Genomic DNA, 19,902 nt, shown 5'->3' on the forward strand with positions numbered 1-19,902 from the left:
AATCGTGTCGCCCACAGAGATGATCGATGTGCAACAACACACTGTCCAATGTGTTGACAAGTGTACTGGGATGAGCAGGGACATTTTGCACACCTCTTGCAGAACAGATTCGACATCTGACCCACCATTATTCTGTCCACCACAGTGCCTACACAGCATTGACGGTAAGTAATATTCACACTTAATTCACAGTTGTGTGTAGTCTCCAGTTCCATAACAATCGAAAATTGGACAGATGTTCATAGGACTTTTTTGGTCGATTTTCACATGTAGAATCACATCACAAATTATGTGACAATCCTCTTGAATCACCCTGTAAAAATCTAGATTAACTGATGCTTTTTATACTGCTTCAACAACTCAACCAAATGTCACTTTTCAACCTAAACTACATCTTGGGATGGGCTACAAATCCATCTGTCATGACAACCTACGTGACAACTTACACTCCAAAAGATATTCACACACGTACGTCACATGCTACAAAAGCAGTAAAAAAAAATTAAAATTTATTAGATGTGGAGGAGGAGATTTTTGCCTTAAGTGATTTAGAGAAATCACAAAAAACCTAAATCAGGATAGCCAGTCACGTATTTGAACCGTCGTCCTCACAAATTTAAGTACAGAGTGCTAACCACTGTGCAACCCTGCTCGATAAAATTTATCATACATCTCAATAAGAATCTGTGAAATGATCATTAAATCTAAGCAAATAAATTGTATGAAATATGTATCATGCTTAAAATTCTGTGATTTGTTTCATTTTGAAAAGTATTTTCTGTATGTATACAAAATGAACAATGTTTCTAACCTACTGAAGTAATTGCACCATTGTAACATATTGTCTGCCAAGGCCTGGCTTACCTGTGACTCAGCATCTCTGCTATATGGTGAACAGCAGTTTTTCCTTGTCACAATATCGATAGCATTGAAAGTAAAATTTATGTGGAAACTGTCAGGAAATTTTGAAATAAAATCAGGAATAAGACAAGGGGTGGTCCATCATCCCTACTTTTTAACTGAAAGTGTTATGAAATGGAAGAATGCCATAAATATTAAGGATATACAACTAGGGAGGAGATAGAGCAGGGGTGGGGGTGGGGCGGAGGAGATAGAGCAGGGGTGGGGGTGGGGCGGAGGAGATAGAGCAGGGGTGGGGGTGGGGCGGAGGAGATAGAGCAGGGGTGGGGGTGGGGCGGAGGAGATAGAGCAGGGGTGGGGGTGGGGCGGAGGAGATAGAGCAGGGGTGGGGGTGGGGCGGAGGAGATAGAGCAGGGGTGGGGGTGGGGCGGAGGAGATAGAGCAGGGGTGGGGGTGGGGCGGAGGAGATAGAGCAGGGGTGGGGGTGGGGCGGAGGAGATAGAGCAGGGGTGGGGGTGGGGCGGAGGAGATAGAGCAGGGGTGGGGGTGGGGCGGAGGAGATAGAGCAGGGGTGGGGGTGGGGCGGAGGAGATAGAGCAGGGGTGGGGGTGGGGCGGAGGAGATAGAGCAGGGGTGGGGGTGGGGCGGAGGAGATAGAGCAGGGGTGGGGGTGGGGCGGAGGAGATAGAGCAGGGGTGGGGGTGGGGCGGAGGAGATAGAGCAGGGGTGGGGGTGGGGCGGAGGAGATAGAGCAGGGGTGGGGGTGGGGCGGAGGAGATAGAGCAGGGGTGGGGGTGGGGCGGAGGAGATAGAGCAGGGGTGGGGGTGGGGCGGAGGAGATAGAGCAGGGGTGGGGGTGGGGCGGAGGAGATAGAGCAGGGGTGGGGGTGGGGCGGAGGAGATAGAGCAGGGGTGGGGGTGGGGCGGAGGAGATAGAGCAGGGGTGGGGGTGGGGCGGAGGAGATAGAGCAGGGGTGGGGGTGGGGCGGAGGAGATAGAGCAGGGGTGGGGGTGGGGCGGAGGAGATAGAGCAGGGGTGGGGGTGGGGCGGAGGAGATAGAGCAGGGGTGGGGGTGGGGCGGAGGAGATAGAGCAGGGGTGGGGGTGGGGCGGAGGAGATAGAGCAGGGGTGGGGGTGGGGCGGAGGAGATAGAGCAGGGGTGGGGGTGGGGCGGAGGAGATAGAGCAGGGGTGGGGGTGGGGCGGAGGAGATAGAGCAGGGGTGGGGGTGGGGCGGAGGAGATAGAGCAGGGGTGGGGGTGGGGCGGAGGAGATAGAGCAGGGGTGGGGGTGGGGCGGAGGAGATAGAGCAGGGGTGGGGGTGGGGCGGAGGAGATAGAGCAGGGGTGGGGGTGGGGCGGAGGAGATAGAGCAGGGGTGGGGGTGGGGCGGAGGAGATAGAGCAGGGGTGGGGGTGGGGCGGAGGAGATAGAGCAGGGGTGGGGGTGGGGCGGAGGAGATAGAGCAGGGGTGGGGGTGGGGCGGAGGAGATAGAGCAGGGGTGGGGGTGGGGCGGAGGAGATAGAGCAGGGGTGGGGGTGGGGCGGAGGAGATAGAGCAGGGGTGGGGGTGGGGCGGAGGAGATAGAGCAGGGGTGGGGGTGGGGCGGAGGAGATAGAGCAGGGGTGGGGGTGGGGCGGAGGAGATAGAGCAGGGGTGGGGGTGGGGCGGAGGAGATAGAGCAGGGGTGGGGGTGGGGCGGAGGAGATAGAGCAGGGGTGGGGGTGGGGCGGAGGAGATAGAGCAGGGGTGGGGGTGGGGCGGAGGAGATAGAGCAGGGGTGGGGCGGAGGAGATAGAGCAGGGGTGGGGCGGAGGAGATAGAGCAGGGGTGGGGCGGAGGAGATAGAGCAGGGGTGGGGCGGAGGAGATAGAGCAGGGGTGGGGCGGAGGAGATAGAGCAGGGGTGGGGCGGAGGAGATAGAGCAGGGGTGGGGCGGAGGAGATAGAGCAGGGGTGGGGCGGAGGAGATAGAGCAGGGGTGGGGCGGAGGAGAAAACTGAACTACCACAGTAGTTTCTGCCTTAGTTATGCACACATCTGTTACTCTCAGTGAAACCTTTTTCAGTGAAAAAATGAAAATTTGTCAGATGTAATGACATTGAGACCAACTAATTTTCTATTCTGCTCCTATCGATCTCTTCCATATGGTTGCACTGCTGTGAACATAAAACGAGAACACTAATATAAAAGATTTAATAACAAAGAATTTATTCGTAAGATGCTGGAATCTTTCGATTCCAATACTAGTCAATTCTTGGACAATCCACAATTGCTGGAATTGGAATCTAAATGACAATCTTAACTAAAATAATTATGCATAACCTTTTTTTACTCTTAGGTCCAGTTATTCTAAGGAAATATTAATACTACTGCTATTATTGCAAATAGGTAGGAGATGAAATTTTCGAGCGAGTGGCTGGCAATTTCAGGTAAGTCATGCAATTCTGTGGGTAATTTAGTTAACCAGAATTGCCCATCTTTCATGTTTATGTGGATGAGTGAGCCGCAACATAACCTTGTCTTTGTGTTATTTACAGTTTTATAGACGATAGGTCACTGAACAGCTGCAAGAAGGTTAAGAGAAAGGTACCTGTTAGGAGCTTTTTTAATTTACATTGGAAATGAGTATCTTGTAAATATTATTTAAAGGAATACAGTCACATTCAAACAACATGGGAAAGCGTATAAAAAGTATTTCAAGAGCCCTCAGAGTTCGAAAACAGTGCTCGAGTTAGGTACAGTGATTGAGAACAACCTTTTAGTTTTTTGCAGTGCTATAGTATAAGTAGAAGTACTACCTAAAGACTAACTATTTAACATAAAGTATACTTTATTTCAAAAATTACTTTTATACTTTAGTGTCTTCTTATGCACTACCCCAAGAATCAAATATGTAAGAATCCAATTTATTACTCCCAATAACTCTCACCTAAGTCTCAAGCAGATTTTTCGAATCTCTAAAATGCATAAATGCCTGGGAATTTTGAGCATTTGCCCCAACTTTTAAATGCCCAGGTGTTTTACACCACTACAAGTGGCTATAAAGAATTTTCAATCCTTGAAACTAGGTAAGTAAATTGTAGGATAAGCTAATGTTTATTTTGTTAAAGGGATGCTTGAATGCCTTTGCACTGGGATATATACATCCACTATTAAGCCAAGACATGGAGGCACTGTACATGAAAATTCTTTGTTTCCTGAATTGCAATCAAGTCAGATTTAAACTCTGAAGAGTACCAGTATGTGCGAAATGTGTAATAACATGAGCAATAATTCCCAGATCCTAAGAGCCCTCTGCAAAATATGCTGTTCTTTGCTTTCCACAACATTCTTCCTATTCACTCCTGCTGCATATACATTTTATGTGCACTGGCCCAGAGTAACTGGTGTAAAGATTTGTAAAATAAGCAACACTATGTCCAGTCTTATGCCAACAAAAGAGCAAAACACACACACACACACACACACACACACACACACACACACACACACACACACACACAGAACTGAATACAAATGAAAGGGTTGCAGTGGGCAAACAGACAATGTGGTTAGCTTTTGAAGTGGTGTTCGAGCGTTGCAACGTGTATTAGATGGGCAGGATATCCGATGAACAAAAGGGTGAAAACTGAACTACCACAGTAGTTTCTGCCTTAGTTGTGCACACATGTTACTCTCAGTTCAGTTAAGTGGTGCCCTTGCTCATAACATATTCTACCAGTGCTCTTATTTTATTAAATACTGATTATTAGACTTCAAGAATGAAGGTTTAATTTTAACATGACACTGCCACTGAGGTCACTAGAGAAAATCCTGGACTGGACTGATTTTGAGGTACTAAACTGCAACTGCTCTGGCAGTCACCTTAAATGATTTAGGGATGGCAAAGAAATCATAAATAAAGGTAACTGAATGGAGAATGGTACGTAACGACATAGCTCTCGAATAAGAATCTTGTTCCATTAACTGTGATATCACTAAGCTGTTCAGATGGTTCTCTCTCCTTTAAAGCAATACTGCTCATGTCCATGACCAATTCTTTCGCTTTTATAGTGTGATGTGTAGAAGATTACCTGGTATTGCAAGTATTAGTTTATAGAAGGGAAATTGGCAAATAAAAAAATGTTATTAATCAGATTAAGTTCCAAATTCTAGATTAGTAACATGTTTAATGATAAAAGCATAGGCCACATAAATGAAGTACAGACATACAGAACAGAATGTACATGGAATGATTTGCCAGAAAAAAATTGTTGCTTATGTTCCAGTAAATAATATGCTGTAACACTGACTATTCACAAATATATCAGAATGAAAGTAAAACAGTAAGATACAGGAACACATCACTGAAAACACAGGGTGTACCATATTTCCAATTTTACACATTTAGAAGTTCCAGAGGGGACATTGCAGATAAAATGTTATCCAGTGACGTGTGAAATTTCCAACACCATATGTCCAGTGATACTGCCTTAGTTTGTACGTAGATGCCATTCTGATCATTGTTATTGTTGATGTAACATCTGAAGATTTCCTGGACTCACATGAAGTGCTCAGACAGATTTCAGCACACTTTCAGCTTCAATGTATGGACAAGTATCTTCAATGAGTGTATGGGCCATAGATCTCTCCGTCTAATGATCCAAAAGCACTTTATTCTCCTGCAGGAAGTTCTAGTAGAGCTCTTGGATGGTATGTTACTGAATATTCAACTTTGAAGTATGCACATATATTTTGCAGAACCTGTGCAAAAAATCTATGCTGTGTTCAAGGGACGCCAAGTTCATGTGAACCTTATGCTTGGCCACCATGGAACCTACTTTTGATTTTGTCTATTTTTTTGTGTATGGGTACATCAGCAAATGTTTTACAAAAACTCCTAGTCAACTGAAAATAGCTGGACAGGCTTTGAATATGGCAGAAATGATTCACTTTACACCTGACTGTAGAAGAAGTTTGTGCGTATTTTATTTGGGCAGCAAACATGGAGGTCATATTTAGCAGTTTTTGTAATTAACTACCTAAAGAAATATCAGTAGCAGTGCAAGGGTTAAAACCACACAGGTCAGTTACTAATTACAGAATAGTTCCTATGCTTAACTGTAACGCCTACATCAACCCATAGAATTATTTAATAGGAATTTTGGAACACCCTGTTTATATTTTCATCTCATTTAGGAGATAAAATTTCATTACGACTCTTCTTTAAAGTATGGGGCACCTAGTTACAAAGCATATCAACTCAAAAGTGATGCTTTATATAAGCTGACTAGCACAAATTGTCAAATCTGCAGAAACAGAGGGGGCAGTCCTGAAAAATAAAAAGTTACAGTTTTTACAGTAAGCAATATCAGTACAATACATCACACTTAACAAAAAACCTTGAGACCAACAAAAGGGAAATTTCTAGACTGGGGAAAGAAAATCTCAAATGCAAGCAACATAATTTTAAGCCATAAAAAATTTCTAGTGTGTAAATGAAAATGTAACATTTTTCATAAAACCTAACAGGATACTGGTAAAACTTACTGCAGTATTTCTACCTACCATCTCACTGATTCGGGCAGAGATCACTGTCTTCAAAATCTGATACAACTTCTGCCATGTTTTCCAAAAGTGCATCATACTGGCCTTCTGTAGCAATACGTTCAGGGCCTTTGAGAGCGTGCATTTTAATGAATCTTTGAACAATTTGTGGTTGCACTGCAGAAAACGTCATTCGCCATCCCCAAGCAAGTAAAGCCAATGGCTATAAACATTTTAACCACACAAATGAATTATACAAATATGTAATCAGTATCATATGTTTAAATACAGTGTAAACAAATTTAACACTAATCGACAAAAGCATATGGATTATTACCCAACTACGCAACATATTTTATTCCTTTAACAGTTACTACTAATGACCGAAAATTAGTGAATTTAAGTTAAGCCAGAATTATGTACTTACACGTTTGGAATCCAACAAGTTATATGGAGAAATAATATGTCTTCGAAGACAGTTCTTTACCAACTGTTTAAGTGCTTCTACCTCTGATGGATCAGCACAAGGGTGGTAAAGCATTACAATACCACCATGCTGACAAGAAAGCAATAAGCCAATTATAAGAACAACAAATGTTAATTGCTAGATAGAACCACTACCTTGGTAGCATATTTACCTCCAAGCTATGCAACCACCTCTGCCTTGGAACAAACTTATATTCTCCATAGATTGGCCAGAGTGGACGATGTGGACCACTGATAAGTTAAAACAAGAAGGATACTGATTGAGTGGTTTTCATTATTATGTAATACTAACAATACACTTTATACAATATACATTTCACTTTAAAAAAATGATGCATACTATTACAGCTCTTAATAACCAGAACACATGAGTTAAATTTAATCACTATGCTTTTGACATTCAATCCTAAATTCTGCATAGGAATACATTTGTCATTTAAACATGACATTGCTGAAATTTTATCAGTGCTCTTGAGAAAAGGAGTGTTTTACATAAATAACTCAAGTAAGTGTTTTCTTACATTAAACAATGGAAAATCCAGGATGGAATGTAACAATACAAGAGAAGGAAAGTTGCTACTCACCATATAGCAGAGATGCTGAGCTGCAATAGGCACAATAGAAAGATTCACACAATCATAGCTTTCGACCATTAAGGCCTTTGTCAGCAGTAGACACACACACACACACACACACACACACACACACACACACACACACACGTGTGCAAGTTGCGCTTGCTTGAGTGTGTCTACTGCTGACAATTATACAGAGCACAGAGGCTCTAGAGAGCACTGAGGGAATCTGAACATACATTTAAAGAATCTGTGTCACCCGATGTACAGGGTGCACTGATAATGGGTAACAAGCCCTGCAGTAAAAATTGAATACTGGTCTAAAAGGCGACACACAAAAATGCTCTTCACTAGCAAATGTACATCCTACACCGTGTATATTTGTAGATCCACTCAATGTGAATGAATGTGCTATCTCGCCAGCTGCATGTGAAGCTCCAGAAATACCAAGTGAGTGATGGAAGCCGAAGTAGTGTCATTTGAATGTGGGGTAAATCACAAGGGGCACAGACGTCTGCTCAAATCGCAGGGGGGAGGGATACAACTCTCAATCAGGAAAGTAGCCAGTAACACAAGGTGAAGCTTTCAAGGCAGAATATGAAAGTGAACTCCAGAAAGCAACAAAGAAGCAGGACTTGCCTCATACTGGCAGTCGACAGAGTTATCAGATAAGCTCAAGATGGGTAGCTGGACAGGGTACAATTGTCAAGTGTATCTGCAAAGGAGAACATCACTCCATAATGACAGCAGTAGTCTGTCAGCTTCCACATAGAGACTCAAAAACAGACTGGTGGGAAATGCACTGGTGGACAAACTGATCCCACGACCATGAATCTTGTTATGGTGATTTAAGATGGACAGTCGTGCAGATGAATATAGGATATATCTGTCACCTAGTTTCAAGTATACTAAGCATTGATACAAATTAAGGACTGTCCAAGTCCACTCTCCACGACATGCCACATGGAAGCTGTAGGACATTCAGAAACTGGACACAGCGATCTGTCAGGTAGGGTATACACGGTCTGCTCAAAATATTCTGGAACATTCGTAATTTTGTGCCAATGGTGTGTTGGAACAAAATGCAGTTTGCATCCCTGCACACACCTGTGTTTAATGTGTAACTGCCAGAAGTTTCACTGTTGTATGTCAGTTATTGTTCAGCACTATATAACGAAGAATGTTGTATCACACAGTTTGTGAATTTCAAGATGGTAAAGTTAGAAGAGCAACAGATCTGCATTAAATTTTGCGTGAACCTCAAGAAAGCCTTTACAGACACACATTAAATGATCAGGAAGCCTACAGTGATGAGGGCTTAAGCCGTACTCAGTGTTACAAATGGTTCCCATGGTTTAAAAATGGGCAGATAGAAGTTAAAGATGACCTCATTCACGATACCCTTGGACATCTCCTGATGTCAGGAATGTCAATGAAATTGTGCATGCCAATCTAAGACAGACTGACAGAGATTGCAGAAGAATGTAACATTTCATAATTTTATGAAATTATGACACAGCATCTCTGAATGCATTGTGTTTCAGCCAAGTTTGTCCCATGGCTCATGAGTCCAGACCAGAAAGGCCTTCGCCTCACAATCTGTGAAGAGTTTTTGGATCACATGAATGAGAATGAGATGTTCCTTAAGAGAATAATAACTGGTGATGAGATGTGGGTCTATGGTTATGATATTTAGACCAAGGTTCGATCTTCACAATGAGTCGGGAAAGATTTCCGAAGACCAAAAAAAGCTTGTCAGGTCAGGTGAAAGCCATGCCGATAGTTTTATTTGATTTTGAAGCATTAACTCATCATGCATTCATGCTGCAGGGATGAGCTGTCAATCGATAGTACTATCAGTCTGTGTTGCAACACCTGCGAGAAAATGTGCAAAGGAATGTGGTGAGACAATTCCATGCCCTTGCATCAAAATAATGCTTATGTGCATTCATCCTTGTTGCTACATGACTATACTATTGCACAAAAAATGAAATCACTGTGCTGCCTCATCCTCCATAGTCTCCAGTCCCCTGGAGACTATTTCCAAAGTTCATAACCTGTTGAAAGGATGAAGACTTGTAATGGCAGATGAGATGAAAGAAAATTTGCATGTGGCACCTTACACGTCCCAGCAGGAGACTTACCAAGACTGCTTCCAGACATGTTGGGAGTGGTATCAGTTGTGGAGGAGATTACTTTGAAGGAGACCACACACAATAAGTAAAGGTAAGCATAGAAAAAATTTTGTGGACAAAGTTCTGGAATTTTTTGAACAGACCTCATATGAGAATAAATACATACTTTTTTAAATGTTAACTCCCACAATTTTGCAGTTTCAAGATACAAAAGAGCAGTTGGATCATATGTAAGGATTGTAGAAGGAACTCATTTCATGACCAGACAGTTTTACAGATAGATTTTTCACAGGAAATATGGAAACTATTTTTATTCTCCATGAGCAAACGGGTCGAGACAGTTCTCAATTCACTGCCTGAGTGAACAGAGTGCTAGAGAGGCCTGGTGGTAGAAGATCAACAATGGGGTAGTATGCTGTAGCAAGTAAGGTATGGTCAGCACCACATCTTGAGGTACATTGTTCTGAAAAAGTGTTCAATAGAGCCAACGAAAGTGTGCATTAGAAATGTGTTTTTTTAAAAAAACTCTGGAATGAAGTGGGACATCCTGCCTCTGAAGCCACATCTGTACACTGTGTGACACGTGTGTTCTCCAGCAAGTCTGACAGGCCTTTTCCAACATATGTTAATATAATGAAGAATGTGTGTGTGTGTGTGTGTGTGTGTGTGTGTGTGTGTGTGTGTGTGTGTGTGTCAATGCTAAGCAAGCTTTCATTGGGCTTCAACAGGGTAGCAAGACATTCCAAACTGAAAGAAATCAGGCACAAAAACTACTGACAACAGTCCCAGATGATGAAGTTCTCAGATACTCATTCTGGAAGAATGAAGGTGGAATATGTCATTGGAATATATATCTACCATTACTTTGTTGACGTCATTGTACTACCGTATGGACTACAAGACATTTTTTTCTCTTTAAAAAATTGCCTCCAAAACTGAGGTGCGTCTTTCACTCTGAATTAATATAAAAAGGTCTAATGTTTGATTTAAAATTCCCACCGGTCTTAAAAATGGCCATATATTTGATGCTTCATGAAACTTATCAATATCTGGCAACATTGGATTCAACTGGCAGAAGCAGCATACCAATGTGACTAACATGCGTTGTGGGGATTTACAACCTTTCTAACACTGTCTCCCTCCCACCCTGCCATCATAAACCTAGACCACTGTCCAGCCTACGATGTATCACTGCAGTCTATAGTACCAGTGAACTTGAATTTAAAGTGATTTGTGTTATCAGTTAACAGTGCAATATTTTTGTTAGTAGCTAGTTTCGTAATGGAAAAAATAGATATTCATATGATCTGGGCTATATATTTCCAAAAGTAATAGCATATGCAGAACAACATGGAAAGAGCAGATGAGCGACATTTCGGCCCTCCACCTACCAAAGAAACCATTCGCAATTGGCAGACTAGTAAAGTACTGAAAACAATGAGAAAGATTAAATCTGCAAATAGAGGACTGAGTGCAAAATGGCCGAAACTACAAGATGACCTACTGAAATGGATTTAGGAACACTGTCAAAAATGCATTGGAATTAATACAAAAATGACTCAAATGCATTGGAATTAATACAAAAATGACTCAAATGCATTGGAATTAATACAAAAATGACTCAAATGCATTGGAATTAATACAAAAATGACTCAAATGCATTGGAATTAATACAAAAATGACTCAAATGCATTGGAATTAATACAAAAATGACTCAAATGCATTGGAATTAATACAAAAATGACTCAAATGCATTGGAATTAATACAAAAATGACTCAAATGCATTGGAATTAATACAAAAATGACTCAAATGCATTGGAATTAATACAAAAATGACTCAAATGCATTGGAATTAATACAAAAATGACTCAAATGCATTGGAATTAATACAAAAATGACTCAAATGCATTGGAATTAATACAAAAATGACTCAAATGCATGCTCATAGGCTAGCACTACATTGCAACTTGACAGACTATGGGTGGAGTTAGTTGGTGCTACAGGTTTATGAAGCCTCACAGTCTTAGAATGTGAACCAAAACATAAATATCTCAGAAAATGCCACAAGACAATAAAGAGAAAATATCTTTCCATTGCTTTATTATTCAACATCAAACGAAAAACAGTATGGAACTAAGCCAAATAGCAAATATAGATGGAACTCCTCTGACTTTTGATGTGCCGAGTAACAGAACTGATGCCCTGAAAGGTGCTAAAACCATCAGAATGAGGGGACATGAAAATACATACTACACTGTTGTCCTTCCATGTTGTGCTGACAGCACTAAACATAATCCACTGGTCACTTTCAAGTGCTAAATATGCTGAATCCTCTTTAAATACGACCAGGTGGTGGTGTTCGTACATGACAAGGGTTTGATAGACGATGCTGGTATGAAATTTTAGATAAGGGATGTGGGAGACAAGGAAAGGTGCTTTAATAAAGAAGAGTTTTCTTGTGTAATTCAGTAGCAACTTGAAAAATTCCATGAAAGAAAAAGAGAGACAGAGAAATACAGAACTTGCTGTTATTCCAGGATGACTTACTTCAAAACTGCAACCTCTTGCTGTCTTGATAAATAAACCACGTACAGTGTATATGAGAAGAATGGAACAAATGGATGATGGATGAAACTGAACATGAATGTAAGCTGAAGGGAAATTTAAAAAGACCTACCATCAAACAAGTGTCACTAAATAAAACAGTCATGGTCTAGAGTGAGAGAAGACATTCTTGAATCTTTCAAGAAGTGTGACATCAGTTTGGTTTTGCAAACTAATTTTTTTATTCTGGTTTTGCACTCTAATAAATGGTAAAAATATTTTCCTAAAAAATTGCTTAAAATTAAGGTGCATCTCTTAGTCCATAACATTATAGTACATAAAATATGGCATTTGCATCTAGTGGAGACAAATACAGCAACAAAGGAAAAACAGTTCAATTTAAAGGAGGCCTGGAAATCAGAACATAATTAACTAAAATAATGTACAAACAATATATCAAAAGGAAAATAGCAAAAATTAACAAGTTATAGAACCAGTGTAGTAGATTTTTTTACATAGTACAGTTTAAGAGGGCAACTTGGCAGACAAGGGAAAAAAATGTCATCTAAACAACATTATAGAAACTAAATGCAGATTTAAAAATGTAGCTTCTAATATGCATGAAAAGCATGTTTGGAGTCTGTGTGTCTTGTGGCAGTGTAACATGGTTTTCTAAATCAAAAACTGAGGGTTGGTCAGTAACGAAATGTTAGGAATTACTATGAGAGGCAGGACAAGAAAAATGTACCAGGGAACAATCAAGAAGATATAATTACGGTACTATAAAAATGAAATGCAGGTAGCAAGACATCATAAGAAGCACCCAAGATTTTGACCTAATGAAAGGTGGGTAAATTACATTGGGAAACTTGCATGACAGTTTAAAGGTGGCCTCTATACGGCAACTGATGTTAAATGGCTCCTGATAGTGGTAACTAATCATGTTGTACTATAATTTTACATTTCTGTAAAACAAAGTGTCCTACAACATTTTGTAAAATTACTGTAAAATAACCTATGAAAAAATACTGTTACTGCTGCTGCTATATGGCTACTGTGCTAGCTGATGAATTCACCATCAGGAATAAAAACCTAAGCAATTCAAAAGCCTAAGTCTTACATCTAGCCTGGTCTAGTCCATTTCATCTGTGACAAAGTAGTGAAACAATGTTAGATTTTTTTATTTAACCAGCCACAATCAGCCATAACCCCCAGCCAGTTTACTTACTGGCAACACTGCCAGCAAAGGTTCACTGGGCATAGGAGTACCATGTAGGTCTCCTTGTTTGCTACATCAACTTGCCCTTTACCTGATTTGAGTGCACACTAGCATGTATCACAATGAATACTTCTCACTGACTGAAGCAGAAGATGGTGCTGGATGGTTTGGACTCTCTCCTGAGTATTCGCAGGTTGCTGTGTCAATCAGTATCAACTGGTACAGCTTAAAGAGTTATTAAAACCAGGCAGTTTGAAGCACCAAATAAAATAGAGCATTATTTCAAGACTAGTAAGCTCTACAGTTCTGCCTTCTACAGCCAGAAAATGAATTCAAACTATTCGTTCTGAACTAGATTTGAAGGTGGTGCATAAGAAAGAGGAGTATTTCTGCCCAAACAATGGTGTCCACAAGATCAAGCATCTTTGGCATTTGAATTTAGCAAGAATCATTATCTTCTACCCTGCTACTACTTCAAAATTTCTTTGGAATTTATGGCAAAATAATGTCCAGAATTCTATGCCAACTGTGTAGCTCTAACATTTCCCCACAAAAAAGAAACATTCTGAATGTAAAATGGGAGAGCAATAAGTATGTTGTAGGCAGTTACATAATTTAAAACTGGCATCAGTTTCAAGATAAACATTAAGAAGTAATTATTCCTATGTAAACTGACTCAACTTTATTGACTACAACTTCGGCTGGTGCAAAACATTGAGAAAAATCTCAATTTTTGGTTGCCCATAACAAACACAAACAGACTACACTATGTGAGCAAAACACTCCTCTTCGAGATTGTGTTTTACTGAATGGAAATTTCAACATTGCCAGCTAGGAAAAACACAGAGCATGGTCTAATTAGTGAAAATTCAGAAAAACAGATTCAACTGTCCTCGATTATGCACAACCGATGACCAATAATTGCTTGTCTTCAAGCAAATTAACTTTTTGCATAATGGGTAAGAAAAAAGCACGCTTCCATGAAGAGCCAGTCATCATTCAACTCTTCATACACTTCTGTAACCAATCGGAAACTGCAGTATTGGTATCAGATATAAGGTGAATTTGTTCATCACACGAAAAAGAGGCTGTAAGGATATCTATACACGTTAATGCTGTTTAATTTATGGTTAAAGCAAGATTTCAAGATGATTTTTTGCTACCCAGATGACCCAAAAAACAAATGTTTAATAACAAGTTTGTTTTAAGAAGATACATCAAGTAATGGACATCATTTAAAATTATGAGTGACAGTCAGTCTGCCATATTCTTATATATTTTGTACACGAGATTAAGTTTTTCTCAAAAGCAGTGAGCAATTTTCTTTACTACTACTATGATTTACTGTTATTCAAACTTATTTGATGCAACTTAACAGCCGTGAAATATTCTGCAAACTGTCACTGACTTGAAAGGACAAATGATATCTGCAATAATGTAGTTTTATGCTGATGTTTCAAAGAAACCCCAATATATTTTTAACTGCACTTGATATAAGGAGGAGCAATTAATCCTACCACATTAAACTTTCACTCCTTTTAAAGAGAGCAAAACAAAGTTATATAAATACACTATGTGATCGAAAGTACCCAGACACTGGCTGAAAATGACAAGTTTGTGGTGCCCTCCACCGATAATGCTGGAATTCAATATGGTGTTGGCCCACCCTTAGCCTTGGTGACAACATCCACTCCAGCAGGCATACGTTCAATCGTGCTGGAAGGTTTTTTTTTTTTTTTGGTGGGGTTTAAGGGCGCTCAACTACTGAGATCATTAGCGCCCAGTCACAGTTACTAGAGCACATGGAATCTAGTAAAACTCAAGCGGAGGGGGGGGACACCAGAAAGGTTTGATAAAGATGCAGATAAAATAAGTAAAATAGTTAAATGTCGTCGGACAAGCCAGTCAAAGTTATAAAATGCAGAACACGAGCAGCTGCTCGAGCGTCATCAGCTAAAATAGCCTGTAAAGTAGATGGCAGGGACAGGACAACACGAGATTGACTAAAGCGGGGACACAACAATAAAACATGGCGCACTGTTAATGCCTGACCACAAGGGCACTGCGGGGCTGGGTCACCGGAGAGCAGGTAGCGGTGGCTAAACCGGCAATGCCCAATCTGCAACTGGGTCAGCAGGACCTCCTCTCGCCGAGATGGTCGGGAGGAGGTTGTCCAAGCAGTTGGGAGGGGTTTTACTGCCCAGAGCTTGTTTCCTTGGAGGGATGACCAAGCATCTCACCACAACGACACAAGCCTCTTACAAACATCCCCACGAACGCCAGATGACGGGACACAATGGGAGGCTGGCCGAGGCAGGAGGACTGCAGCCTTGGCTGCAGCATCCGCAGCCTCGTTCCCAGGCACTCCTACATGTCCGGGAACCCACAGAAAGCGGACAGGAGAACCATTATCAGTGAAAGAATGGAGGGACTGCTGTATCCGTTGAACCAAGGGATGGACCGGGTAGGGAGCTCCAAGGCTCTGAAGAGCACTGAGTGAGTCAGAGCAGAGTACATACGATGAATGGCGGTGGCGGTGGGCATACTGTACGGCCTGATGCAGAGCAAAAAGCTCGGCCGTAAAGCTGGCACATTGGTTGAGGAGCCGGTATTTAAAGGTGGCAGCCCCGACGACAAAGGCACAGCCGACACCATCATCAGTTTTGGAGCCATCGGTGTAAATAAAGGTGTGACCGGCAAGTCAAGCACGAAGTTCAACAAACCGTGAGCAATACACTGCAGCTGGAGTACCCTCCTTCGGGAGTGAGCTGAGGTCGAGATAAATATGAACCGGAGCCTGGAGCCAAGGTGGTGTCGGGCTCTCACCCTCTCTGACAGCGTAAGAGGGATGGCCGAGCAGACGAGTAGACGAAGCTCCCATAATCCAGCTTCGATTGGACTATGGACCGATACAAGCGAAGCAGGACAGTGCGATCCGCTCCCCCAGATGAACCACTAAGAACTCTGAGGACATTAAGGGAACGTGTACAACGGGCCGCCAAATAAGAGACATGCGGAGACCAACACAGTTTCCTGTCCAACGTGAGCCCTAGAAACTTAGTTGTTTCCACAAATGGGAGAACAACGGGACCGAGATGTAAGGATGGCGGAAGCAACACTTTATATCGCCAAAAGTTGATACAAACAGTCTTCTCTTCAGAGAACCGGAAGCCATTTGCCACACTCCACGAGTATAGGCTGTCTAGACAATGCTGAAGGCAGCGCTCCAGGAGGCATGTTCTCTGGGCACTGCAGTAGATCGCGAAGTCATCGACAAAGAGAGAGCCTGAGACAGTAGGTGGAATGCAATCCATAATTGGATTGATCGCTATGGCAAAAAGGGCTATGCTCAAGATGGAGCCCTGAGGCACTCCGTTCTCCTGGAGGAAGATGTCAGACAATATGGAACCCACACATACCCTAAACTTTCGATCCGTTAAAAAGGAATCAATAAAAAGGGGCAGGCGACCACGTAGGCCCCACCTGTGCATAGTGCGGAGGATACCTCCTCTCCAACAGGTATCATAAGCCTTCTCCAAATCGAAGAACACGGCTACCGTTTGGCGCCTTCGCAAAAAGTTGTTCATGAATGTCGACAAGGTCACAAGGTGGTCAACAGTGGAGCGGCGGTGACGAAAGCCGCATTGGACATTGGTAAGTAGCCGTCGAGATTCAAGAATCCAGACTAACCGAGCATGAACCATGTGCTCCATCACCTTACAGACACAGCTTGTAAGAGAAATGGGGCGGTAACTAGAAGGAAGGTGTCTATCCTTCCCAGGTTTGGGTATAGGAACAACGATGGCGTCACGCCAACGCATGGGGACCTGACCTTCGGTCCAGACGCGATCGTAGGTACGAAGAAGGAAGCTTTGCCCACCGGAGAAAGGTGTGCCAGCATCTGAATGTGAATGGCATCTGGCCCCGGAGCAGAGGACCGGGACAGTGCAAGCGCACGTTCGAGTTCCCGCATAGTAAAGGGGGCATTATAAGTTTCCAGATTCAGCGAGTGGAAGGAAGGTCGCCGAGCCTCTTCTGCCTCTTTCCTGGGAAGGAAGGCAGGGTGGTAATTGGCGGAGCCTGAAACCTCCACGAAAAACCAGCCGAAGGCGTTGGAGACAGCCACAGGATCAACAAGGACCTCATTACCTGAGGTCAGGCCAGGTACCGAGGAGTGGGCCTTAATGCCCGACAGCTGGCGCAGGCCACCCCATACGACAGAAGAGGGAGTAAAACTGTTAAAGGAGCTGGTGAAAGAGGCCCAACAAGCTTTTTTGCTGTCTTTGATGACTCTACGGCATTGCGCTCGGAGTCGTTTGTATCCAATAAAATTCGCCAACGTAGGATGGCGGCGAAAGGTGCGTAAAGCACGTCGTCGAGCACGAATAGCGTCTCTACAAGCCTCGTTCCACCAGGGGACAGAAACGCGACGTGAAGAAGAGGTAGTACGAGGAATGGAACGTTCGGCAGCATTGATAACAGCAGCCGTGAGGTATTCGACCTGACTGTCACAACTGAGAAAATCGTGGTCCGGAAAGGTCGCCAGGGAGGAGTAGAGTCCCCAGTCAGCTTTCGGTATGTTCCAGCTCAAAACACGTGGGGATGGGGCGTGGTGCAGGAGACGAACGACACAGGGGAAGTGGTCGCTCGAATAGGTGTCAGAAAGGACATACCACTCGAACCGACGGGCAAGAGTGGTATAACAGATCGAGAGGTCCAAGTGGGAGTAGGTATGAATAGAGTCCAAGAGGAAAGTCGGGGCGCCAGTATTGAGGCAGACAAGACTGAGATGGTTGAAGACATCCGCCAAGAGTGAGCCTCTTTGACAGGATGCAGGAGAGCCCCAAAAGGTATGATGGGCATTGAAGTCGCCAAACAATAAAAACGGCGGGGGAAGCTGAACAATCAGGTGCATCATGTCAGCCCGACTAACAGCGGATGACGAGGGAGTGTAGATGGTACAAACTGAAAAAGTAAAAGCAGAAAGAGTAAGACGGACAGCTATTGCTTGAAGTGGGGTGGTCAATGGGATGGGATGGTAATAGACATCGTCCCGAATGAGCAACATGACCCCACCATGAGCTGGGATACCGTCCACAAGGGTGAGGTCGTACCGCTCCGAGGTATAGTGGGGAAAGGCAATACGGTCAGTCGGGCGCAACTTGGTTTCCTGGAGACCAAGGACGAGCGGACAGTGCAGGCGGAGGAGCAGTTGTAATTCCTCCCGATTAGACCGAATACCTCTTATGTTACAATGTAACAAGGCCATCGCTAGTCAAAAAAGAGGGGGAACGACACGGGGGAATAGCTGGTCACCTCGACAGCCGCGGAGGGCCAGGTTTCGAGGGAACAATCGGCGGGAGGCGGATCCTGTTCCATCAAGTCGTTGCCAGCTGCGGCCGCTGTCCCTGGTTGTGTAGGAGGGGCAGCATTGTTTGCCGACAAGAGGCCAGCTGAGCGCCTGGCAGCAGAGCGTCCCGGCGAAACTGAGGACGGCCGGGAGCAGCGACTCACGGATGGAGCGTCAGACGAAATGCGCCGGGGTGGAAAGGGGGATAGAGACTTCTTCTTGGAGGCCTTCTTGGAAGTCCGAGGAGGCACAGGGATGGTGGGCTGGACCCGAAGAAGGTCCTCACGCGCGGGATCCGTTTTGGAATGCCGGACCTCGGAAGCTGGGGTCCGGAATGTTTCCCCGATGGAGGAGGGGGGGGGGGGAGGGGGAGGGGGAGGGGGAGGGGGAGGGGGAGGGGGAGGGGGAGGGGGAGGGGGAGGGGGACGGGGACGGGGACGGGGACGGGGAGGGGGAGGAGGAGGAAGGAGGAAGGGTGGCCTCTGCGGCAGAGGGGGCGGGGGCCACGGGAGAGGAGGATTTGGAAGGGAGGGATTTGGGAGGCGGAGGCAGAGACCCCGGATGGGGGTGGAGGCGGAGGGGGGTCAGGATAGGGGTGAGGATACTGCGGAAGGAGTGGACACAACTGAGGCAAACGAAGTGGTCAACGGCACGGGATGGAGGCGGTCATACTTCTTCCTGGTCTCATAATAAGAGAGACGATCCGAAGTTTTGAGTTCTTGTATCTTCTCCTTCTGATATCTGGGGCAGTCTGAGGATCTAGGCGAGTGGATGCCAGGGCAATTAACGCACCGAGGTGGTGGGGTGCATGTATGTTCCTCACGAAGAGGACGTCCACAGTCGCCACAAAGAGGCTCAGCCTCACACCGTGACGACATGTGCCCAAAGCGCAAACACCGAAAACAGCGCATAGGAGACGGGACGTAAGGTCGCACGTCGCACCGGTAGCACATCACCTTTACCTTCTCCGGGAGAACGTCCCCCTCGTAGGCGAGGATAAAGGCCCCGGTGTCGATGCGACGGTCTTTGGGGCTGCGCTGGACTCGCCGGACGAAATGCATGCCTCGGCACTCCAGGTTGGCCCTGAGCTCCTCATCAGATTGCAGCAGGAGGTCCCGATGAAAAATAACCCCCTGCGTCCTATTTAGTGCCAGATGCGGGACAATGGACACTGGGATGTCCCCTAGGCGGTCGCACGCCTGG

General features: G+C 44.1%; 2 protein-coding genes across 2 annotated transcripts in view; both read right to left on the bottom strand.

Annotated features, from left to right (window-relative positions):
• Nucleotides 1-1,069: 1,069 nt before the first annotated feature.
• Nucleotides 1,070-4,893, bottom strand: LOC124737854 (proline-rich extensin-like protein EPR1). The gene is made up of 2 exons (XM_047248598.1): nt 4,790-4,893; nt 1,070-2,879 (listed from the first exon to the last, which is right to left on the bottom strand). The coding sequence occupies exons 1-2, from the start codon at nt 4,891-4,893 to the stop codon at nt 1,070-1,072; spliced, it is 1,914 nt and encodes a 637-aa protein (XP_047104554.1).
• A 122-nt stretch (nt 4,894-5,015) lies between these two features.
• Nucleotides 5,016-19,902, bottom strand: part of LOC124785129 — a 34,551-nt gene continuing 19,664 nt past the window's right edge. Inside the window, exons 4-7 of the mRNA XM_047254154.1 lie at nt 7,028-7,106; nt 6,817-6,945; nt 6,411-6,612; nt 5,016-6,174 (exon numbers count right to left, since the gene is read on the bottom strand). Coding sequence (XP_047110110.1) covers nt 6,415-6,612; nt 6,817-6,945; nt 7,028-7,106 — 406 coding nt within the window. The 3' untranslated portion in view covers nt 5,016-6,174; nt 6,411-6,414. The remainder of the gene's footprint in view (nt 6,175-6,410; nt 6,613-6,816; nt 6,946-7,027; nt 7,107-19,902) is intronic.

The sequence above is a fragment of the Schistocerca piceifrons genome, chromosome 1, assembly GCF_021461385.2.
Source record: "Schistocerca piceifrons isolate TAMUIC-IGC-003096 chromosome 1, iqSchPice1.1, whole genome shotgun sequence".
NCBI classification, from domain to species: Eukaryota; Metazoa; Arthropoda; class Insecta; order Orthoptera; family Acrididae; genus Schistocerca; species Schistocerca piceifrons.

Excerpts from the sequence above, each read along its gene's own strand:
- LOC124737854 (XM_047248598.1), bottom strand. The coding sequence starts at position 4,893 with ATGGACATGAGCAGTATTGCTTTAAAGGAGAGAGAACCATCTGAACAG. Across the intron at positions 2,880-4,789 it reads TTCGAGAGCTATGTCGTTAC|AAACTACTGTGGTAGTTCAG; the intron begins GTACCATTCTCC and ends TAACTAAGGCAG.